Source organism: Perissodus microlepis, chromosome 7 (genome assembly GCF_051167445.1).
Source record: "Perissodus microlepis isolate ML-2025 ecotype Zambia chromosome 7, ASM5116744v1, whole genome shotgun sequence".
NCBI classification, from domain to species: Eukaryota; Metazoa; Chordata; class Actinopteri; order Cichliformes; family Cichlidae; genus Perissodus; species Perissodus microlepis.
Genome location: NC_140467.1, coordinates 53,227,417 through 53,252,485, shown reverse-complemented (window position 1 = coordinate 53,252,485; position 25,069 = coordinate 53,227,417). Strand labels below are relative to the sequence as shown.

The following is a 25,069-nucleotide window of genomic DNA, read 5'->3' as shown; positions in this document are numbered from 1 at the left end:
TCACAACCAATAGCAAAGACCAGGAAGCTGAGAACAACAGCGTGCTGTGTGAGAAACATGCAGGAAAGTCTGCACCAGCGTCCAGAGCCCCCACGTTGATCCAGAAAAAGTCAAGCAGCATGTATGTATGTATGTATGTATGTATGTATGTATGTATGTATGAATCCTAGATGAATGCAGCATGAAGTCAATTTGAAATAATTTAATATGTTTATGCAGATTCACCTGTATTAGTGTTGCTTAGCATAAATTTGCAACAGTTTGTGTCATCCTCAAGGCTAAAACCATTATGGTTCCAGCATGTGATGTCCCTGTGATATTTTAATTTCCAGCTGACGATTAAGTAACCATTTATGCAGGCACTGCACTATTCTTGTGAACAAGAAGTGTCAGCACCAAGACAAAACCTCTACATCAACATTAGTATACGATTAAACGTCCAAACAGGAAACAAAACAAACTTTAACTTTTAAAGCAGCTTCCCCTTTTTGCTTCTTACTTGGCCAACTCAAAAAGAAAAAAAAAAGACAGACAATGACTTAATGAGGCATTTACCAGCCATTTATTGTTAATTAAGGAAGTTAACATGGTTAACTGCATTGAAAGTCATACAATAAACCTTTAAGCGTTGTGAGAGGTTCCTCCCCATGCCAGAGGAGGAAAGCTGTAGGAATATACATACAGTATATTTTATTGGCAAGTAGATATGTTTAAGTACATTCTCCTCTACCTGGAACTCATGTACAATTTAAAAAATAGATTTTGTTTGCATTGCGATCACCTTTTTTTTTTTTTTTAACTTTTTTTTTTTGTTCAGGATGTTAAGGATGAAAGTATTCACATTTAAGTGTTATGGGTTCTTGAACGGCGGTGGAACTAAAGAGCACTGTTAAGTTGTTTTGTTTCTTTTTAATAGCTATCACATACACATAGGCATACGCATAGAAGGCGAGTCTATGCATCTAAATTGCTTACATGATAAATGGAAAGCAGTTTTATCATCTCAGGGAGAAAAAAAACAAAAAAAACAAAACAAAGCCAAGAATGTAACTTGGAACAAGTATGGCCGTCAGCAGCCACACTGTCACAGCACACACGCACGCGCACACACAACACAAAAACACTGTAAGCACACATTCCACAAAACATTAGGCAGGTACAAAGTCAACCATTCAACGATACAAACTGCATACAGTACACCACACTACAGAAGATCTCAGTCAGATGATGGCGTTTACACGGGAGATGTTCCAAAGAACACTTGCTGTGGAGCAGCCACATATTAGCAGAGTCCTCCAATGAGAGGAAGCAGCTCCCGGAAACACTGATGTCATGATTTTTTTTTTTTTTTTTTTTTTTTTTTAAATCACAGAAAGAAGCTGTTCAGTCCAAAATCAGTGGTTACGGAGAACTATTCACAAGGCAAGCCGCTTCTTCCTTTTTCTCAAAAGGAGAGATTCTGAGTCAGCACTGTTACAGCAAGTTCAATCGCAAGACTGCAGTTTCTCAAGGCGTAGTGATGGTAAGCAAATGTGCAGAAACTGACAATGCTTGACAAAATACTGAGGCCACATGTTTGAAAAGAGTGACTATCCTAATATTGAAGCTGATCGTGAAGATAAAGAAACAGTGACATTTAAGAAAATACATTTTCAATTCTTACTGTTAGCTGATAAGATTCCACTCTCATATCTGCACTTTGAATATAAAGCTGGTGATTAGCCTAGCTTAGCATAAGGCTAGTCTGTATAAGCACAGTCAAGAATCGCTTCCACCATACGCTTCCTCATAAAACCATGGTGATGTTAGTCATCCTTCGAGCACTGCACTATAGATGGCAATTTCAATCAGTCAGTCCACTGCCTTAGTCCAGACTTAAATCATCTCAGTAACTAACAGATGAACAGCCATTAAATCTGGTGCAAATCTTGAATGCAAGGTACATTCAAGTTTCCCTGAGGATACTCATGTAGTGCCATTATGAGATCAAATTGGTGAATATCTACAAAAGTGATGACATCTTTAAAAACCCTTTTTTTATTCTGCATGTGATGCCAAATAGTAAATATTAGCAAGTTACATGATAACAATACAATTTTCATATACCAGGCTGGGCCTAAGGAGGACCTGATAGCTGCTCCATGCAGACTCTAGAATAAACATCACAAGTTACATAAAAGTGAACAAACCAAAAAGAATACGGGTCAATTTGAACCAGGTGTCTATTACTATTATCTGAGAATAAAGAGCACCCAAACATTAGCAGATATAGAAAAAGTAACACAAGTACTTTTCATAAGTCCAATGTGTAACTTAAAATCAGCATGGTTTTATGGATTTGATAGAAGTACGTTTCTTTAAAGATAATTTAGAATAGTGATGTCATTAAACATGTATACAAATACTATTAATCCGAATATTTGTTTTTATTGATTTACCTTTAAGTAGACTTAACATAGCTGTTCCCTCGTTTTCAGTCTCTAAGCAAAACTGAGCTAAACAAATAGCTACTAGCTATAGCTTCATAGTTTACAGATGTGAGAGTGGGATCCATCGTATTATCTGGAGTAAATGATTGTTTTTCTCCAAAATGTCAAAGTATTCCAATAAAACTGTTCACTTTGATTGACACACAAAAGAAAGACCACAAAATACTCTCCTATAAAATGTGTGAATGTGTGTATAAACTCCTGAATCCAACTGACCACAACCATAACAATTAATCTACTACCAAAACTGATGTGTGATTACTTCCTAGAACAAACTTTTAAACTTAAGTACATGTGGTGTTCAAAATAGGCAATGGTATATAAAGGCATTTATCCTTAACAAGAAAAGAATAATAAAAAAAGGGAAAATGCACTTACAAAAAAAAGGGGGAAAAAAAGAGAGACATCTTTTTGGCAGCCATCAGCATATGGCAATGCCTGCAACTGACATACAGAGACTCCCCTGAAGTCCTAATATGTCAACATCCTGACTTTGCAACATAAGTGCATACCTTCAGGAAACTCCTCCCAAAAATCCAGATTCATAAATCCACCAGATGAATCAAGGCTTAACTGAAACTAATGCTGCCAATTCAAAGTGCAGCATTAAGGACATTCGGCTTGAGCTCTGGAATGATTACCCAACACTGTTAATCGTAATGAAAGCGTACTAAACTCGTGAACTAGGAGACAAAGAAGTTAATTACACTCCCAGGAACCTGAATTTTTGTTTCTCTTTGAGGTGTTTTTGCCACAGAAAAATTAATTTGTGTAGTTACAAATCAACAGTAAAAACCACTGGAAGTTTTTCCCCACTTTTGTTGAGCCCAAAGACTGTATAACCAGGTGCAAAATGTGAATAAAATTATGTGTGGGTTTGGCACAGGCCTTTTTCAGTAAACTCTTCACTTCCATCTACAAATGATCAATTTCACTTTCCTTTGGTTAATTAAAAAAAAAAAAAAAAAAAAAATACACAGAAGAATGAGAGATGAGCAAAGATTAGTTAGGTTCTTTTCCCTCTGAGGAGGGTGCTCGCTGTTGGCAGCCCTTTTTGCAGTGAGATTTACAAAGCCTAAACCCAAACTGTGGTTTAGTAGTAGATTTAGCATGTTAGGCTTCTCAAAGGCTCTTCTGACGATCACAGTGGTTTAGAATTCAACTAGAGGGAAATTGTTCACGTAAGAATAAGCAAGAACAGGAGGGGAACCCCAGTTTCTGGTCTCCCTCGTGTCTTGTGTGTGTGTGTGTGTGTGTGAGTGTGTGTGTGAGTGTATGTTCTTGTTTTCTTTCCCCCATTGTTCCATATCATTACGGTCAAGTCTCAGGCTTCAAGGTGTGGCTGGCGAAAAAACTGTCAGGTATCAAGATCCTAAAAAGAAAAAAACAAACAAACTTGATTTAATTTGATTGTCTGGATTTAATACTGGTCTGTGTTAGATAGGGGTGGGGTGGAGGGGGGGGGGGGGGATGCAAGATGTTATTTATGCACTGAGGATTATTTACATGCATTGTGACAAACTGGCAATTTTCAGTTGTAGCATTTTCATATCAGCACAATCCTGAGGTGAAACATTGGATGGCACTGCTTAAACATTGCTTCTTTTCACTAGTCAGATATATCAGTCAGTTAAACTAATTATTTGCATTTTAACTCTTAAATGACTGAAAGGGAACACTTAAACATTGAAAATGTACAACTTGTTATTGTTTCATAGGAAATGTGTAGGATCATTTATGCTTCAAGGAAATATTTATGTTTTGAACATTACATACTTTAATTCTATTGCAATTTTCCACTAATCACTGCATTGTAATCCCACTGACAAAAGTCACTTGAATGAATGATGAAAAATTTCTCCTACTGAAAACACTCCTTCCAGGTAAAGTGAATGAATTTTCTGGGATTTTCTTACCTGGATTATTAAACCTGCATCAAGATTAAATTGTAATGTCGTAGTTTTGATGCAGTAGTGATTGGTTAACAGACTAGAACACGATTCAGAGATATCCTGAATTACATGTGGTTTAACAACTGAAAAAACAGACCAGCAGGGGACACCATGAACAAACCTACAGTTTTCAACAACATTTTGACAAAGCCTATAGCCCAGTTATCCAAAAGCCTTTATCTCTAGGACTGATCTCTGTGAGGACGAACAAGTTGTTATGTTTTCAGAGGAAGGTGCAGGTTTCTAAAAATGGAATAAAGATCTTGTGGGATGTCTTTGTGCTTAAAATGATTTAAAAACATAGTTAAGGGCATTAGAACATTTAGGTACAGATAACAGAAACAGTGTAGGTATGAGAAAGATAAATGACCCCACTTAATAACTTGATTGCTTGAGATTTAATGTACTAACAGTAGGTATGAAAAAATGCAGGAAAGAAAAGAAAAAAAAAAAAAAAGACTGGCACTTTTCATCTTCCAAATAAGGAAACAGATTATAAGTCTTTAGCAGAAATGGTCAGAGATGTTACATGGATATTTGAGGTGTGCTTAATGCATTAAGTGACAATAATAATAATAATAATAATAATAATAATAATAATAATAATAATAATAATAATAATAATTTAAAAAATGTTTTCCATTATTATAATTTAAATTTCCCTTCAGTAAATTTAACCTTCTTCTCAGGTATATATAAACTACAAAAGATTAGAAAGCAATAGTTCTTTTTTTTTTTTAGGTAATCTAAAAAGGTAAAAGTTAATCAAAGCTAGTTTTGTTGTTTTCTCCTTAATTAACAATAACTCTGTATTTAATGCTATAAAGACTGACCTTTATTGTTTTACCTACTGTAGACAACTGTCTTTTTCTAATTCCTTCTCTTTGACAAGCAGAACTGGTTGTATTTTTGTTCTTTAGATCAGCTTCCTCTCATTTAAAGCTACTGTATGTTGACAGTTCTCTCCGTATGTTCTTCATGGATTTACCTGGAGCTGATAGAGCACTGGTATCAAAAGGTGAATCTCATCTGAAGCTCTTCTGTTGCTGCATCAGCCCCACATTTTCATACACCCTGGAGCTGTCCTCCCTCATCCTGACAACAAATACAAATCAACAAGAAACTGTCAATGCTTTCTTTACAAGGGTTTAAATGCCACAGGTCATTTAAGAGGCACTTACTCTGTGCAGGTGGGAGTAGGAATAGGAGTGCAAGGAGGCAGAGGGCTCTGCTCTCCTCCAGTCAGGTCAGACAAAGAGTACTTAATGTTTGTGTACTCACGTCCCTTAATCTTACTTTTCTGTGGAGGAGAAAGCAGATGAATGGTATAAGTGTGAGTAGAAGTGAGGTGAAAAATAAAAAACAAACTGCTGCGTACCTGCTCTTCTTCTATGCGCCTCTGCAATGTTTCTATGTAGTGCTGTACAGCCATGTAGATGAATCTGTATTGTGCCTCAGTCTGCACCATCCCAGAACGCTGAGAACGAACCATCTGTATGGTCTTCGGCACATCAATGTCACAGTCCACTCCTGCACCAGGAAAAATAAATAAATAATTTAACAAATTTAATGCATTTTGCATAGTCAAAAATAGACTCCAGACTGCAGTCCAGATCTTGTCCCAAACACCATTCTTTATAGAGTTTATAAGTCAGGGAAACCAAATGTGCACATTTTTGTTGATGACAATGTAATAGCGTAATCTTCAAACAGCTGGTCACTTTTTCAAGAGAACCTGGAAAAGCGCTTCGACGTATTTGAAGATATGAGACATAACAGTCCCCTCACCTCTCAAGGTATCAGCTGACCAGGCACTCATGACATCCAGGCACACTGGTTTCAAAAACCCTGCCTTCAACTCTCAGTGAATGATAGTCACATATATCAGCTGAGTGTTTTATTTGTTTTCAAGCAAAGCATTTTATTTGCAATTATACTCAGGCTTCATAGCTGGATAGTCTTAGTGAAAATCAATTTTTCACTGCAGCGCTGTCAGTATATTTTGAACTGAATCGTTTACTCGTCTTTATATGCTGATGTTCAGATGTGTTGTACTTGTTTATAACGGTCCATTTTCAATAAAAACTAACATTAGTGAGAGCATTTTAACCCAGAGCAGAAACATTTGGACTACATTCTCCAGAAATGATCAAATTATATATTTTTAATGAAACAACTCGGCAAGCAAAAGGGGAGATACACGTACCCTGTGGGATTGCATCAGGAAGGTTCAACTTGCATAAAACTCTGCTAATATCAAATATGAGGAGCTACCTGCTGTGGCAACCCCTTGTGACAAGGGAGCAACAAAGCTTAGATTATTTATTCTAAACATCAGTTGTCTCTTATAAGTTTTTGAAGTCTAGTAGAATTTTAAAAACAAAACAAAAAAAAAACATGTAATCTGTGTGTTTTTTTCTTGGATAAGCAGTGAGTTATGTAGACGTGTATAAGACATCATCCTCACACGTCTGGACTGCTGAGTGTTCGTTTCAAGTACTGGCAAGGAACTGGAAAGTATGCAAGTACAAACTGTGTAGTTGCTATTAAGAAGCAACCAATGAAAGAACTGGCCCCAGGCCAAAGTAAGTTTTGACTAGATCAGTGTTAGCCCTAGCCCCTGACTGTGACAGAGGTTAAGGTTGACAGATAAAATAAATTCATGATACAGTGCAGGACAGGTACCATGGAATTAAATACAAAGTTATTTAATCATTTCACCATTTTTCACCATTTCACCATGTTTTTAAATATATATCTGTCCTCACACTCACACTTAAAATGCTCAGACTCAGAGCAGACATTAATATGTATGCAGCCTGGAACAAAAATCAATTTTGGAAAAAAAAGAAAGAAAGAAAGAAAGAAAGAAAAAGAAATGCATTTACACACTAAGAAAATATGCAGAAGAAAATATGGAGAATTGTGAGCTTGGTGCTACAGTGGCCACAGAGTGCATGTGTACTCACCTTTTTCTCTGATCACATCTATTAGGATGTCAATCACTATAAAGGTTCCTGTCCGCCCAATCCCTGCACTTAAAAACAAGACTTTGAATAAACATATCTCTTTCATTATCAATGATAAAGTGTTCTGACTGTGGAATTTGAGGTACCTGCAATGTACCGTTATTGGCCCAGCATCCAATATGCTCTCCTGTTTCAGGTTGACCTCTTCTAAGAAGTCAAGTACACCACCTGGGTCAGTGGGGACTCCATGATCTGGCCAGGCCCTAAAGTGGTACTGCCAAACTGTACGTTCTGTGTTGCCCTGAAAAACAAACCAAAAAAAAAAAAAAACACAAAGAGTCCATAATCAAAGGGGTTCATGGGATTTGAACAGATTTTAAATCTGTCATCTTTAGTAATTTTTGGCATTTATTGCAGTGAACTTCAATGATGGATAACTACAATTTTTTTCAAAGAATCCTCATGTTAGATTTGCACAGTATATTTTCATACAAACAAACAACTTACCTGTCCAACTTTGGAAAGTTTAAGTTCTCTTAAGATGTAGTCATGTGCAGACGTCTCTCTGACATTGCGAACACGCATAGCCCCATACTCCTTCAGCGCTGACACGTCTGGCCAGTATTTCACACACTTACTCTGTTGAAACACAATCACATAGTTACACATTACATATTCATCAGTAGTAGTTCAATTCAATTCAATTCAATTTTATTTATATAGCGCCAAATCACAACAAAAGTCGCCTCAAGGCGCTTCATAGATACAGAGAAAAACCCAACAATCATATGACCCCCTATGAGCAAGCACTTTGGCGACAGTGGGAAGGAAAAACTCCCTTTTAACAGGAAGAAACCTCCGGCAGTAGTAGTAGTACCTACAGTTTAAAATATTTAGACACAATGTGTTTGTATAAAAACAAAGTGACATAGCATGAACAATTTGTATTACATTACACAACTTTATCATTTCTAAACCCCAATTCTTTTATCCATCTACTACCATTGTTTCCTTCACTAAATATAAAAGTTACCTTCTCATACCTTCCTGTATTGGGACAAAGTATATCTAGAGATTTCCGACTTATACATGAGGCTAGTCCAAGCTGTCTTAAACATAAAAAGATATACACAGTAAATTTGGGTATTTGAGTCAAAATATTTTTGAGGAAAGCCGACAGAATCCTTATCACATTTTCATTTTACCGTTGTAGACTGATTAATTAATAGTTAACAATAGGTTAATCACGAACTAAAGGAATCAAGTGTTTTGATGTCCCAGTGGATTTCTGCACTAATGCTATAATATATTAACTGAAATTTTACAACAAATATACATACACACATACATATGTGCAAGGAAATTTCACATACTAGAAGTTACTGCTAATATTGGCTAAGATAGTCAACTTCCTGATAACTAGCTATTTTTGTTAGTTTTGTTTTTTACTTTTTCCACACTATATCCTTTACTTTGAACTTTTGTATAAAATTTTGAAGTTTTGTAGTTTTCCTTTTTGTATTTGTACATTTTTCTTATTGTGGTTCTAATTGTATTATACTCAACTTTTTGCATGGCATTCTATTCTGTTGTTCCCTTTGGTGCATCTTTATTTTATTTTGTTTACTGTGCTCTATATTCTAATTTTATATTTAATTTATTGAGTCGTTTTACTGTCAAGATATTTTCTCATGGGTTGTGTATGACGTTTTGGCTGCTGTAAAAGGATTTTCCAACTTTTGGGATGGCATCTATCTTGTTTTATCTTAAACACGTCAATTTAGGAGCGTTGATAGTGTCTCACAGAAGTTCTTTACCTTTGTTTTTGTTTTGTTTTTTTTGGGGGGGGGGGTGTTTGTTTGTTTTTTAAAGACACTGGGAACTTTTAAGTATATTTTCTAAACATGCAGGGTTAAAGTTGTGATCAGTGCATTTCAGCTTGAACCATGATAAACCTGTCATGCAGTTTTGGTGCTTTAACTTTAAAGGTGGTTTCAAACTGTTAACAAATTAATAAACATTACTAATTAACTTATTTTTATTTAATAAAATACTAACTCAAGCTTAATGACCTAACAGTTTAGAATTTGTTAACAATGGTGTTTATCCCTGACAATCAACTATATTGTCTGCTTAGATTCATTATTTTAAGAATTTGAGCAGCACACAAAAACGGCACATCTTGAAATAGTATCTTAACCTTTAAGGTAGAATTGCAGTTCCGTGCTCAGTCGCTTTGCTTACCTTCCCTCTTTCTACCTCTTTGGTGGTCATGACGATGACTCGAGAGTCCTCCTGAAAAACCATCCTCCAGAAGTCACTGATGGTGTTATGTAGACAGCCCTGAGTGGCAATGTAGCTCTTCTTCACCTTGGTGCCTTGATTACACTTTGAGTCCAAATCCGGCTGCGTAAACACACATAAGCATGACACAGTCAGCAACTGAGAAATACAGCAAACAAGAACACAAACTGACTGATCACACAGGCTGATGAATAGCGGAGTGAGTGAAAGTTGACATATGAAGCCATCTACATACTATCACATACATACGCAGTGTGTGCAATGTGTGTCCCAAAGATGACATGAGTTTACCATGACAGTGGATACTACCATGATGATATTGGCGTTGATATAGTCAGAGCCTGGCTCATCTGGGTCCCCGTCTTTCAGCACCACGCGTGTGTGGTCGACTGGAAATGGAAATAAAATCAGTAGTTAGTTGCCTCAAAAATCCCTTCAGGAGGAAGGGTTTTTATAGACAAAAATGAGTGATTTTCTTACAAGGCAGAATGTTCTTGTATCGGTTCTTGTTTTTGTTCTCTGGTCTCTGGCCCTCTTTGCGACTGTAGAGCAACTTGCACTCTTGTTGCTGTAAGGTCTGAATAGGAAAAAAAGAGGAGAGTCACATCTTAAAATGCCATTTCCAACCAAGATTTCTAAAATTTTTAATCACACTTTATCCAGAGATGGTTTTCTGGGGGAAATAACCCAGTAAATGAGCAGTGTCTGAAATACTCTGACATCAACAATCATGCCACATTATGTTAGGTGTCAAGTTATTTGTTAGCCTTAGCAGGCAAGCTGAAGTTAGCCGACACTAGGCATATTTGTTGAATGAAGCCTTGCGAACACAGGATTTGGCCTTCAGGAGAAAATTATTGTCAACATTAACAGGAAATTCAATAGATAGCAAGACTCAAACCCTTAACCTATCGCTCTTCTGGTTAATGTTAGTGAATACAACTATCGCTGATGCAGACAAATCACAAGAAATCGTATATAAACAAATACTATCTTGAGTAGAAAAGGTCAGCTAATTCCAAAGTCTGCCATTTTCAAATTACTTTATTAGCTTACATTACTGTATGTTGCCAGTACAGGCATGAGGTTGCAACTAACTGCAATTTTCTTGCTAACATTATTCCTCCTGAAATCATGTACGGTAGGTAGAAAAGCTAATTCGCTAGCTTGCTAAATTATTTCACTGGCTACTGTGATCCATGACACTAATTTACAGTTAATGTCCAACACTATTAATTTTAGTCAGCTGTCAATTTTATAATTAGGGCTCCACGGTGATCCTTATCACAATTATTTGGTTAAATATTAAGATCACAATTACTTATGATTACTCAGTGATTATAGTGACACCAAAAAAAAATTTATCATGTAAACAGAACCCGGTTTTCACTAACTTCACCTAATTTATGGTTATAAATTTATCTTTGCAGACAAATAATGAAGTCTTTCACTTCATTCACTATAACTCCATGTCTATGTAAGTATGAGGCTTCACAATGGCATAAAAATGCTACAGAAGCTATGTCCATATTTTAAACTGTCTGCACATAAAATAGATATGCATGAAAGCATGAGCAACAGGAGGCAGTTCACTTCACATCCATGTGTTGTTTTTCTTGTGTAATAAAGTTATGACTATTTACTTTTATTTTTAAAGATGTCGATAATACAAAAGTACACGAATAATAAAAATTAACACAAACGTAGGACCACTCACCTCAAATTCTTCCCAGAATCCCTGTTTGACCTTGTCTGTTGCCTCCGCTAGTTTGCTAAGCTCCCTAACTCGACTCTCAATCTCTGCTGCGTTAATACGGGTAGTGTTCAGAGGCTGCAAAGACCAAGAGTCAGAAGAGAAACAAATCAGGGAATGTTTCCAATGTTTCTCTTCCTTTACAACTGAACAGATTCTGAGGCAGGTTATATAGGCACAAATGCTTGGGAACACATGGCTACAGGAGATGGGTCAAACCTGTTTAAGCTGAAGCACAGTGCCCAGAGTTTCAACCATAGGGTTCTTCTTGTAGTGCTCTACCAAGTCTGTGAGGGAGTCAAACTTCTCCCCTCCACCCACATCATACTTCAGGTCATGCTGAGCAAAAGGACACAGGTACATCAGCAATATAATTAAAAACAGACTGGCCTTATGTTACCAGAATCAAGATACAGATGTCTTTTGTATACAACCAATTCATATCTATGTATACAGTCCTCAAGACCTAGATGAAATTTTACAAGGTATGTTAATTGACTGAATATCTTGTCTTAAAATACTGAGATGTTGTTGCTTTCAGTAATGTGCAAAAACTCTATATTATAGAAAATGAGTGACTGCAACACAACTTCTAGCTTATCCACCTTGAGTAGCAGCAGCTATACCACTGGGTATTATTAAAAAGTATTTTCTAAGAAAGCACTCTGCTTCTGAACTTGAAATTTTCATTAAAAAAAGAAAAAATCTAGGTAATCCATGTCATGAATTTGAAGAGGCAACTAAGTAATACTGAGTAATGCCACAACACCAGTCTGGCCTGTTAACCAGCCAAAAGTTAAGAATAATTAAGGGCCAGGGCTAGCAAGGCTTTTAAAAAAAAAAAAAAAAAAAAAAAAGTCAACTAATAAATCTGCTACCCTTGGAAAGATGGAAAAGGTTAAACTAAATTTCTAAATATACTTGGGTGGCTGCTGGTATACCTGCATGCTACATGGTGCACAGAATTCAGACAAACTAAGAGGCAGAGTTTAGGTGTGGAAAACACATGGAGTGTGTACAAAATCTGGATCTTACCTGGCAGCGGATCATGACATGAGTGACTTTAGGTTTACTGTCACTGCTGTCTGTTTTGTCATCTCCAGTACGGACCGATAGAACAAAATCTCCCGGATGGCTCTGGCTCTCCCTCACCAGGAAACTGCCATTCTTGCCTTTCTCAGTGAGCAACTTCTCAGCCTCCCTGCCCGACAGGTGTCCGTGGAACCATCTGCAATGGGAAAATATGAAGCTAGTAGAATATATCACGTAACAGAAATGTGCTCTCATATTATGTAAACTGCAAGATCTGCCTTAGTTAACTTGAAGCAAGCACAGCTTATCAAAGATAAAAGACATAACATTAGAATCTGAAGCTTATATTTCTTACTTACTGTTTAAGTGTGAATTGAACTGGCAACTATAGTGTTATCAAATAGTTTAAAAAAAACAACAACACCTGTGTCCAAAATGGTCTTATGTAAATTTAATATACAAAATATACAAGGTGTTCAGAAATTATCGACAACTCATTTGGAGTTTGTTTGGGGGTTTTTTAGAACTTTTCTGCCACAAAAAATATTACATGAACATTAACACTTACCTCTCTGAGGTGGGATCTGCACAGTTGAGTGGATACTTCAGCTCAATAACGTCACCGTTTTTCTCTTTCAGTTGTCCATGATGTTCCATGTAATACTGCACCAGCTCTGCAAGTGTGGCAAACTTCTCCCCGCCATAAAGGTCGTAGTAATCTCCTGTGTTCTGGATCTTAATATGGGTGACTGCTCCATTTCGCCTGCAGAACAGCACAAACATTTATGTTACTATCACATGAAAGATCATCATCAGGTTACAAATGTAGGAACATCTGGCCTATGATCCATTTTTTCCTCATATTTTGAGCTCAGATACAAGCTAAACAGCCAAAATATTATGTTACATATTATAAGTTATATTATAAGTCATAAAATTTACAGAATTTCTCAGCGTGTTTTTCTCTAATTATTTTAGTTCTACCACTGTGTTCTGTCCATTTTTGTACACACAAAACTGGTCTGTTTTTCACTCTTCACTGCCTTTTCTGTCTTCAATTATATGACTGAATATTTTATTTTAAAAAATAGCTTTAATAATCAGTTTTGGGGAAAGGGTTAGGGAGGGTTAAAAAATAAAATAAAAATTAGCACCATTAGCTCCAGTTATGTGAAAAGAAAACATAACTGGAGCTAATGGTGAGTTATGCCACAACAAGCTGCTGGAGGACTTCCATGACGCCTCAGCACCTTACTCATCACTCACTACTACTGCATTCAAATCATTACTAATTATTAAACTCTTAATCTTTCTCCCATATGTGTCTTTTGTTCCATCTCCCTCTGCACTCTTCTCTTTCCCCTCACTCACAAATGATCGTGGCAGGTGGATGTTTTCACCCTACAATATAAAATGCCATGAGGTAGGTGTTCTTGTGAATTGGCACTAGATAAATGAAATTGAATTCATTTAATTTAATTTGAATTAATTTAATTTTAAAAAATAATGTATAAACAGAAGATGATTACTTTGCAAAAAGTTGCAGACAGGATATAAACTGCCTCTTAGCTCTTGAATCACAGAAGTTACATTAAGCTGTAACTTGATAACAAACAGGATGAACCTACAAATGACAGTGTTGCGAGTGTCAGCTTTAAGAGGAGATGGCGTCATGAAAGTACAGAAAGCTATAGGCAATCAATCTGACCATGATTAATCCCCAAGATTAAGATGTTCACAGTATTTCTCACTTGTGAAAATTAGTTCTTTTGATCTGACAAAACAAGATTTTATGACATTTTTCAGATGAAGTAATTCATTGGATCTCAATCAATCAGGACATTAGGTGATAATGAAAACTACTCTATGGAGGTACTCTGTGCCTCCAGCTTTCGTCTTTCAAACAGAACGTAAAATTTTATACTGTCACCAACTTTAGGAAACTGTTACAGGCACGACATTATATTAACTGAACTGAAACAACCCTTAGGTTTGTTTCTGTTCCAGCCCTTCTGATGCAGAGCGAGAAATGATACAAAATTAGCAAAGTGATAATCAGTTTAACACTGTGTAACATGCACCACTAACACCATGGGTATCATTTCTATTTGCATATGTTTTTTGGTGATACAAAGCAGACTAACTGTTGAGTAATTATAGGTGACTGCCATCAACACAGAAAATAGAAAAAAGGAGAACTTGTGTCAGATATACGGCTCAATAACTGTCAGTGACTTAGTTTAAAATAAATAAATAAATAAATAAAATTTAAAAAAAAAAAAAAAAAAAAAGGACAAGACACGCTGATTTAAACTAGCGTCCTTGTGGAAATGTCAGTTTCCACACGAGAAGCATGATTTGTTTTGTTTCCATAGGAAGTAAATATGGTGCAAGATGAGAGACCGTACAGATGAAATATGTGGCTGTTTCAAAAATAACACTGGCTACATCAGCCAAACTGACTTAATGATACTTCATCTTGAAATAGAATTTATGACTTGACAGGCCTCAAGAGAAAAATACAAAGTTGTTTGGGTTTTTTGCATCAGCAAACACTGGTCTTGCCTTCTTCAGATAATACTGGATTTCTCACTATCATCCAAAATTGTAAAGGAAAGACAACAATTTAATAGTCCAATTATGCTGCAAGGGACAGAACATAAAGAACTAATACAGACATATTGTGTCATGTTATTACTTAAACAATTCCCTCTTCACACACCAAGCAAAGCTATTACTCTTTTCCAGTCATGTTTGTGTCCACCTGATAAATATAAGTCTAATATTTACTCTCAGGCTTGCTCTGCACCAGCTCCTAAGTGAACCATCTGGCCATTAAGCTGCTAGATGTAGATGTGCTAGTTTCCAACTTTGACTGCTTGTTAGTTTAGTGCTGGGTAGCTAATGTGCTGCAGGGGTTTATCTGTGCTTGTTCGCTCAAAACACCTGCCTGCTGCTCCTGGAAACGAATGTGATGTGGGCAGAGCGTGGAAAACAGACAATTATACTGAATAGACTAAAACATCCTGCAGAACTGAGGGATAATTCTCTGTGGATTTATCAAAACCTAATTCAAGTTCCACAGTCTTTTGACTCACTGTTACTGCTGAAATACTGATTAGTCCAACTTAACGAATGTGGTTCTATTTGAAAGCAAAGTAGGTAGGATAATTTTGTTGTGAAACTACACTGTCCTACAAAAAGTGTGTCTTAAATCTTGCTTTATGCAGATCATAAAACAGAAGAATCCAGTAAATTATTTCACTCTTGCAAAATTTTAGTTAAAAAAAAAAAAGATAATAAAGAGAAAGAGATAATAAAAAGAGATAATATATGTAAAGTGAAAATTAAACGATTTGTTGCTCATTCAATCCATTTATATTTTCTCTTCCAGTCGAAGGGATAATGCTGTATAACTCCTGTCTTTTCAAAGTCCTTCAGCATCTGTGACCAAGCCACAAAAAAAAAAAAAAAAAAAAAAAAAAAAAATCAGGAAAAACCTAAAGGCTGGCAATACTGAAATGTCCAACCATTCAAAATTTATTTTGATCACCTTAACAGAGCTCATAGTCTTTCTCAAGTTGATTTGTAAAAATTATTTATAAAGTGCAAAAGCACATTTTATTAAAACAGCAGAACAATCACAGTTCATCCATTGCTTCCTGTATTGTAATGGTTTTTAAAACTCTTAATGCACACCACAGGGATAGCCAAAATATCAAAGCAAACCTCTGTAAAGTTGACTCTGACAGTCAACTTTGTATGTTCCTTGTTTCCTTACTTGTTTCACAAGCAAGAATGTTTTGTTTTATTTTTATTTTAATCTAACTTGTAAAAGGGTAATGCAAAACAATTCTTCTGTTATAAAGTCAAAGAAAGGCATCCAGATCATTGAAAGGAAAAAAAAAAAAAAACCACATTGGATCAGCAGACAGATTATTCAATGTCCAAATGTTTGCTCCAGTAACACTGTTTAGTTTTCACAATCCCACAGTACACTAGGGATGCACCTCTGGAGTATGGTGCTTTGTACAAACATGTGTAATGTCACTTACCGTACTGAGAGCGTGAAGTCTCCTGGATTGCTTTTACTGGGTCTGGCTAAAAAGCTCCCGTCCACTCCACGAGTCAGCAGGAGGTTTTCAGCCTCCACACCTGTGATGTTGGGGTGAAACCACCTGAAAGAGGACAAGTAAAATAACAATTTAGACTTACTGTTAAGTACATGCATTTAATTTTTACTCATTATATAGTGCATTGTGTGAACTTTTTGCCAAAAATCCATACACTGCACAACAACAACATGACATAACTCAGAGTGGATGGTCAGTTATAGTACTAAGAGGTGTTCAAAATTATGAATTAACTGCTTAAATCTTGATTATTTGCAATTTTCAATCCACTATTCAGAGACAGTATTATCAAAGTTCTTCTAAAAGCGTGTAGTTTCATCTCCACTCACTTATCTGGGCATTTTGAAGTATCACTCAAGTTTAATTTTAATGGTCAGCTGGACATGAAAGTTAAATCTGATTAAAACAGCTTAAATGTGTCAATGACTTACACAATAATGAGGATTTCAAAAGGCCACTGGGGAAGTTATACTCCCATCACCATCCTTGCTGTTAAAAATTTCTTGCCTAGATTTCAATAAAGGATTCCTTTGAGAGTCTTGTCTCTCTTATAATGTTTCTGGTATTATTGCACAGGATGCTTGCTGACATTGGGACTCATTTGGAACCAAAGGTATAAAAGAGCCACACTGTCTCTGTCTTTCTTCACTTCCTCTCTATCCAACTCTGTATATTCCAGTAAAGACATTCAGAGGCTGACTGCGCTCTTTCTACAAGTTGCCACCCTGCACTCCCCCGAAAAGACTGCCTGCCTGTTTCACTCATGCGTCCATTGTGGTCATCTCCTGCCTCTGCCTCCCTGTGAATATTATTTTCATCTTTTGCCTCTCGTCTGTACAAGAAGACTGTGTTCTGTGCACCAGCTATGTGAAATATATTTATTCCACTCGCTAACGATGACTTTTTAATGCGTTACATTTATTACCTAAGGAATTTAATTTACTTAAAATGTTGAAACTGCTATGACTTCTTCCTACTCTGCACATATCTACAACGTCAAAGTACTTCATTTCCGTTTTTCTGATGCACTCCTGCTGTTTTCCCGTTTTCTCGTTAAAATGACTCGTTAATTTTTGTACCAATATGGGGTGTCTTATGTTCAGTTATTTGTAAATACAGCTGGTTTGACTTGGACAGCAGCTCAAACCATAACAAATCAATCCAGTAAGATGCATCTGTTAACAGCAGCTGTAGCAGAGTTGGTTAACTTTAACTTTATCTATTAGTAACTACAGTTTTTGGACAGCTTACCTTTGTATGTTCTGTACAAATGTTACAGCGCTGTTTACTTAACAAGTTGAGACTGCCTTAAGTTGCCGGTGTAACGCTAAATGAAGCAGCCCTACACCACCTATTTCTGTCTATTTCCAGAAACGTCGGAACTCTCATTGACTGTCTACCGACATACCAAGATCCAAACAGCTGAGTTCACTTAAAGTTAGCAGACTCAGCTAGCATTATCAGCAGACATTGTTTTCCAGACAGCCCCCGCTTACCTCCGAGATGTCATTTTTTTCGTTCCTCACTTCCTCGCTGGCAGTTAGCAGTAGCTTTAATTAGCTGGCTAACGTTTCCCACCGTTAAAGCTTCAGTTACAGTATAAAGTGCTTCATTGGTTCACATCCGGTCAAAACGGGCACCTTAAATGTAGTTAAGCATCGACACCAATTTTTTTATAGCGCCCGTTACAAAAAAAATGTCTCTAGGCCTCGGCCCCGGAGACTTCACAGCAAGTCGATTATTGGACGTCACCAAACCTGCGACAAAACAGAGGGTGTAATGGATTGTTTCACCCTGGGCGTCCGTTTCTCGTGGTCGCTTTAACCCGCTTAAATAAAAGCTACAGATCTCAGTCCGTCCGGTAAACGGCGTCAGATAAATTAAAGAGCCAGATCACTTTCACTCAGCGCATGCTCGTTAAAAGCTTTTTTTACGATACAGCGGCGAAAGCGGTAAACGACGAAGAACGTCTGCGAAGGCTTCTCGAACAGTTCGTTGACTGTCTGTACTCACGGCAAAGCGAAACTTAATCGAAGCTCTAAGTCCTAACGGGAGATAAATTACATTTCATATGTTATTTGTGACGTAATTAGATGCGCTACCATTTTAAAAATGATATTATTAAACTTTCGTAATGTTTTGTTGTGGCGTCTAGGGTTATTAGAAACGCGTAGAAATAAATACAGATAAAATTAGTATAACAATTTCTTTTCTATTTGAACATTTACTTGCAATCTTTGAGCTATCTAATATTTGTCATTTGCTTTGTAAGCAAAATCATATAAAATATTTCACATAAAACAGACTAACTTAGGAGAAAGTCAAGTGGTGATGTAAGTAACTTTATCACTGAAGCATTGTGCTCTTTTCCCCAAAATAGTACATCCATAAGACTGGTGAAAATGCATCTTGCTTTTAAATCCTTTTATTTATATTTGATCCAACAAATATAAATATTTGGACAAACCCATTAAAACCTTGGCCAACATTCAAGTCATGATGGATGAGATTTCAACCTTTCAAACAGGGTGCTGGTGTAAACTGCTAATATTGGCCAAAGACAAAGGAAAAGAAGAGGAGGAGGGTGTGTTATGAGGCAATGAGAGCGTAGGAAAGACAGAAGTCTGGGGGTTAAAGTTGGCAGTATAAATATATTGTGGTAGATATATTGTTTATGCAGGAGACCAGATGGAAGGAAAGCAAGGCCAGGAGTATTGGAGGTGGATTCAAGCTGCTCTACCATGGTGTAGATAGAAAGAGGAGTGGAGTAGGGGTAAGGAAGAGTATGTGAACAGTGTTGTGGAGGTGAAAAGTGTCAGGCAGGAACATGAGTCCGAAGCTGGAAATCGAATGGTCGATGTTGAATGTTGTCAGTGCGCATGCAACACAGGCTGGATGTCAATTAGAAAAGAAAGACAAATTCTGGGGTAAGTTGAGTAAGTTAGATGAAGCAATAATGTCACGGGGGGGGGGGCATTATTGTGATTGGTGCAAAATTCTATGGACATGTAGACAAAGGGAACAGAGGTATTTAGTAGGTAAGGTGTTAGAGAAATGCAGAGGGACAGATAATAGTACATTCTGCAAAAAGGATGAAAATGTCTGTACTAAACATGTACTTTAAGAAGAGTGAAGAACACAGGGTGACATATAAGAGATGAGGAAGGTGCACACAGAGGGTCCACATCTTATGCAAAATGTGCAATCTGAAAGATATAGGAGACTGCAAGGTGGTGTCAGAGGAGAATGTCGCTAAACAGCATCAGATGGTTGTCTGTAGGATGCCTTTGTACATTAAGAAGAGGAAGCGAGTGAAGGCAGAGGCAAGGAGTAAGTGAAAGAAGTTGAAGAAAGAAGAATGTTGCACAGAGTTCAGGAAGAAGTTGAGGCATGCTCTGGGTGGAAGGAAAGAGTTACCCGATGACTGGGAAAGTACAGCTTTAGTGCTGACACTGGTGTTTGGTGTATCCTCTGGACACAACCGGGTAAAGCAGACCTGGTGGTGAAATGATGAAGTACAAGAAACTATTGAAATGAAGAGGTTAGTAAAGAAGGAGTGACATATTTAGGAGATGAAGAAAATAGACAGGAAGGCTAGGAATACAGCAACGAGAGAGGTGGCAAAGAAAAAGGATTGTAGTGTGTTGTAAGTGACGCTAGAAATTAAGGAAGGAGAAAAGGACTTTTGCTGATTGGCTAAACAGAGAAATTGAAATGGAAAGTATATGCTGCAGGTTAGAGTGGTTAACCATAGAAATGAAAATGTGCTAACAATAGAAGAGGGTGTGTTAAGATGATGGAAGGAGCACTTTGAGGTGCTGATAATACCAGAAAATGAGGGAGATAGGAAAACAGATGGAGAAAGGTTAGTGAATCACAAAGAGTGGAGGATTAATAAGGAGGAAGTGAGGGCAGCAATGAAGACGATGAAGAGTGCAAACCCAGTTTATCCAGATGACACACCTGTGAAGGCATGGAGATGTCTAGGAGAGATGTGTTCCAGGAGGTTGTGTTAAACAGTCTTTTGGTTCAAACTGTTTAATGTAATGTTGTAGAGTGACAGGAAACCTGAGGAATGGAGAAGAATCAAAATACTTTATTAAGCTGAGGGGAAATTATTTGGTCACTGTCACTCCAAGACAGTAAGAACAGTAACTTACTAAACTGAATTAAATAATACAAAATATTATAAAGTTACAAATCTAACAAAAAAGTATTAAAGTCTGTCACTCATGCCACACTACAAAAAAGTCTTACAGCGATGCACTGTGTCTTCAAGCAGTATTATCTTCAAGTAGAGTTTTGAACTGCTATGCAACATTACTATGCAACATTAATAAATTACTATTATCATTATTATTGTTGTTATTGCAAAATGCTATCAACTGATATCTATTGTTTTCATAATCATGTACTATTACTTAGATGACTTGGTGCTGTTGTTTAGGATATTTTGTTATTATATTCTTATTATATATTTGTATAAACATATGTATTTTACTCATTAAATTAGTGCATTTTCACTTATGTTCGTTTGATTTGATTTTTTTATAAATCAATAAATAAAAGTATTTACATTCAGAGTAAAAACACAAATTATAGTAAACTAAAGAACATGACTCTTTAAGTATTCGCGTTGCACATAAGGAGTCTTTACGGGGTTGACTTTGGCAAGTTTACATAGACTTAAGGGACTTCTTCCAATAACAAATGAGAAAACGAAAAGTTGCCTTTCACTTCCTTTTCAGTGTGTGTCACGTATCCTCGGAGGTTTGGCCCTCGCAGGTACCCGTGCAGTAAGCCCGTACGTGGCAGTCTGAGAGCAGCACAGAGTAGCCGAGTTTGTTGCGGCTCCTCTCCTGCAACAGTCCACTCACACAAACTGGATATACAGTAGCGAGGAAATTTTTTATACCGTCAGATTTATTTTTACGCTTTCCACACAACCACTGAAACATGTTTACCTTGTCGGAGCTAGTTGTCTTGCTGGCCGTCCTGTCTGCCACTGCTTCTGGCTACTTCGTTAGCATAGACGCCCATGCCGAGGAGTGCTTCTACGAGCGGGTCAACTCCGGCACCAAGATGGGCCTCATGTTTGAAGTGGCCGAAGGAGGCTTCCTGGACATCGACGTCGAGGTGAGATGTTTCATTCGGATAGCAAAAGAGTCACCTAACGCGAGGCAGGATGTACTTGTAAATCATAAAATGCAATGCAACACAAGGCCTGTGCTAATGCTAGCTATTAGCCGGTACCGTCAGGTAAAACTAGTTGGATGCAAAGCAGGTGTAAAGGATTTAACATACAGTTGAATGGAAAACGTTAGAATTCACATCTTACAGAGTTGCATTTTTAGTTTCCTGCTAAGAGCTGCTCCATAATGATGATTAAATTACCCATTATGATATAGGAAGTGCAGCATTAGCATTGTTTCTAAGTTGCTAATTATGTAGCTAATACGATTATTGATTATTGAATAGTTAATGCGCTGTAGACGTTGTAGGATTTGTTTATTTTCGCTAGTTTTAAGCAGAAAATCTAGCTATTTCTGCAGACAGTCTGACTTAGTTTCTGCCATATGTTTCCTAAAGCACATCATGCCCGTCATGTTATTCTCCAGTCATGCAGCAATGTCAGTTATTCAGAAATTCTTCTATCTCCAGATAACAGGACCTGACGGTAAGCAAATTTACAAAGGGGACAGAGAGTCCAGTGGGAAATACTCGGTGGCAGCGCACATGGATGGAACCTACAAGTTCTGCTTCAGCAACAAGATGTCAACCATGACACCCAAGATTGTCATGTTCACCATTGATATCGGAGAGGCTCCCAAAGGCCAGGATATGGAGACAGAAGGTACACAGTGGGGATTTATGTAGTTTAACCGCAACTCTTTTTATTCCCGTTGCTTTTAAAATGATTATTCCTTTTATTAATTTCTTATTTTTTGACTTTATTATGTGGATTCACTGTTTCCCTCTTCGTAGGTGGTGACAGCTGGGATGGTAGGGCACAGCAGGCTTTGACTAAACTACTGTTGTGAAATACATTTTTGAGCTTGTGATGCACTGCAGTCTTCTCTAACCAGAGTTGCTTCTGTAGTAAAAACTAATTAAGCATACATAAGACAGACGTGGTGATGTTTGCGAATGATTTGACTTGTTGCACATGTTGAGAACATGTATGAAGTATAAATGTCTCTGATAATGGGACAGCACTGGCAGATACATGCATCACAGGTGTGAAAAGGATATGCACATCTTGCATGTTTTTGTTGTTGTTTGTTTGGGGGGTTTCTTTTTCAAATGGGGGTAGCAGGGTTCTTTACCACTGTGTTGTGACTCATCACTGACAAGTCACTTTTCTCTTGTTTCAGCCCACCAAAACAAGCTGGAGGAGATGATCAACGAGCTGGCAGTTGCCATGACAGCCGTGAAGCACGAGCAGGAGTACATGGAGGTCCGTGAGAGGATACACAGAGCAAGTAAGAGCTTTTACATTAAGTCCAGTAACCATTGTAATCATAAGTGTAAATAAATCTTTATAATTGTTCTCCTCTTCTTCTCCATCCAGTCAATGACAACACAAACAGCAGAGTGGTCCTGTGGTCATTCTTTGAAGCTCTGGTTCTGGTGGCAATGACACTCGGACAGATTTACTACCTGAAGCGATTTTTCGAAGTGCGGCGAGTGGTGTAGTGCTATTCAAATGATACTCCTCTGTGTCCTCCACTGTACTTTTTTGTTTTGTTTTGTTTTTCCCCTCCAACACCAAGACAGTTATTTACGCTGTGGAAATGAGAGTGGCAGTTTTGAGTAAAGCCTACATGTGATTGGATCTCAGAGGTTTTGTTCTCTTGTTACCTGTTTGGTTTCTTCTTTATAAATGTAATTTATGTTTGGAACGAATGGCCAAAAGATTGTGGGATAAATTTCAGTTTTTTAGTTTTTCTTTTTAACAGATCTGTTTAATTACAGTTAGTACAGTTGTTTCGTGTGCAAATGACTGTAAGGCTCAGTGTCCGCAGTCAAATGAAAGACTTAAAATTGCACATGAATGGACAGGTATGTGTGGCGTCAGAGTGGAATGTTGCCTATATTAAGTTTGAAATGGGAACCGTTTTGAAATGATAAAAATGGCACATCTGAAAACATCATTGCATTAGTTTAGTGTCTGAGATAGGAAAAGTTTGATTTCAGGTGTCAAAGCCAAGTCAGACTGGCAGATACTGCCAATGTGTTAATTCTCAAAAACCACAAATTGCACTCCCGACGAACTTGTCTAGCTATCTGAAAAAATTTACATTGCAGCTGGTCTTTAAGGGAAACTATACAGCTTCTAACACTGTCTATTGATTCATAGCGATTTGTGGCACAGGTGGGTGGACATCTTTTCCAGGGGAAATTGTGTGGCTCACTCCCCACATAGTTCAGAAATAGAATTCAACAGGGAAGTCTTTTGTTTGCCATAAACTAACATTTATGATTTTCAAACTCTTGGATTTTAAAAAGTTTGGCCTGGCTGTAAGATCATAAAAAGCAGAGGCAGGGTTGAATTTTAACTGAACTATTTGGGGTGCCTCTCAAAGTATAGAGGAATACTGAAATCCATGTTACATGTTGATTTGGGTGGGTTGGGTAGGTAGGGGGTTTAACACTTGACTGCTGTGTTCTTTAGTTGCTTCTATAGTTATTTTTGTTAGGGTTGGGGATTTTAAATTATATGTATAAAATTTGAACTGTTAATTTCCCCCCCCCCCCCCCCCCCCTTGAGCATTGCTTGTGACAGCTGTTTGGATGAGGTCTTTCTTCCAAGTATATACGTCCAAGGCTTTAGATGTTTCCATTTAGCCACACCATAAATGGTGCATGCACCAGATATGCTCCAGATTTGTATTTCAAAGAATTTATGGTGAGCTCAGGCAGGAAAGTTGCTCTGTACACAGTCTCTCCTTTTTGTGAGTGCAACGAAATCAGCTAAATGGATCTTTACAAATGTGGAAGTGTGGTCTATAAAAAAAAAAAATGCCCCAGGTTTCATAATAAAGCCAAAATTCTGTACAATTATTTTTGATGTCTTTATAAATGGGTGTGACGTTTCATTATGATTAGAGAGAAGGGACTTGTCAACAGGTGTAATTGCACCATTACATTAAAATATTCCTTGGAACACAGCTGCTCCTATATTTTTTCAAGATTTTAAGAGGTTTATTATCCCAGAACATAAGGACCAGTGAGGCAACACTGTATCAACTTAACTTAAAATGAGTAATACAAATTAGGCAATCCAATCTAAATTTAGAGGAAAAAATGCATATAAATAATTCACATTAATATCCGATGGGTTTTACATGAGAATTATACTTACGCGTAAGCTCTACATCATAACTTGCACCATAACCAGAGCCTCATTATAACAGTATGTCCTAGCCTTCTACAT

General features: G+C 37.2%; 2 protein-coding genes across 3 annotated transcripts; one reads left to right on the top strand and one right to left on the bottom strand.

The window, feature by feature from the left end:
- Positions 1–539: 539 nt before the first annotated feature.
- On the bottom strand, positions 540–18,536 carry ptpn11a (protein tyrosine phosphatase non-receptor type 11a). 2 transcript variants are annotated; one of them, XM_084935936.1, is made up of 16 exons: positions 18,129–18,536; positions 16,555–16,677; positions 13,068–13,262; positions 12,503–12,695; positions 11,687–11,806; positions 11,432–11,545; positions 10,195–10,291; positions 10,006–10,103; positions 9,655–9,816; positions 7,918–8,049; positions 7,557–7,711; positions 7,411–7,478; positions 5,820–5,971; positions 5,623–5,741; positions 5,430–5,536; positions 540–3,861 (listed from the first exon to the last, which is right to left on the bottom strand). In XM_084935936.1, the coding sequence occupies exons 1-15, from the start codon at positions 18,140–18,142 to the stop codon at positions 5,467–5,469; spliced, it is 1,812 nt and encodes a 603-aa protein (XP_084792062.1). In that variant the 5' UTR covers positions 18,143–18,536; the 3' UTR covers positions 540–3,861; positions 5,430–5,466. The 2 variants fall into 2 exon arrangements, with proteins under 2 accessions (XP_084792062.1, XP_084792063.1); XM_084935937.1 differs by having other exon boundaries at positions 10,024–10,103.
- A 2,861-nt stretch (positions 18,537–21,397) lies between these two features.
- Positions 21,398–24,696, top strand: tmed2 (transmembrane p24 trafficking protein 2). Its single transcript, XM_084935935.1, has 4 exons — positions 21,398–21,768; positions 22,294–22,486; positions 23,007–23,114; positions 23,204–24,696. The coding sequence occupies exons 1-4, from the start codon at positions 21,589–21,591 to the stop codon at positions 23,326–23,328; spliced, it is 606 nt and encodes a 201-aa protein (XP_084792061.1). The 5' UTR covers positions 21,398–21,588; the 3' UTR covers positions 23,329–24,696.
- Positions 24,697–25,069: the final 373 nt, after the last annotated feature.

Bases quoted from the DNA above. Each gene is read 5' to 3' on its own strand.
- ptpn11a (XM_084935936.1), bottom strand. The intron at 11,546-11,686 runs GTTTGACCCATC...TGGTCTTTGCAG, and splicing joins CTGTGCTTCAGCTTAAACAG to CCTCTGAACACTACCCGTAT. The intron at 5,972-7,410 runs GTGAGTACACAT...TTCCTGGTGCAG, and splicing joins AGATGTGATCAGAGAAAAAG to GAGTGGACTGTGACATTGAT.
- tmed2 (XM_084935935.1), top strand. From the start codon at position 21,589: ATGTTTACCTTGTCGGAGCTAGTTGTCTTGCTGGCCGTCCTGTCTGCC. The intron at 22,487-23,006 runs GTACACAGTGGG...CTCTTGTTTCAG, and splicing joins CCAGGATATGGAGACAGAAG to CCCACCAAAACAAGCTGGAG. The intron at 23,115-23,203 runs GTAAGAGCTTTT...TTCTCCATCCAG, and splicing joins TGAGAGGATACACAGAGCAA to TCAATGACAACACAAACAGC.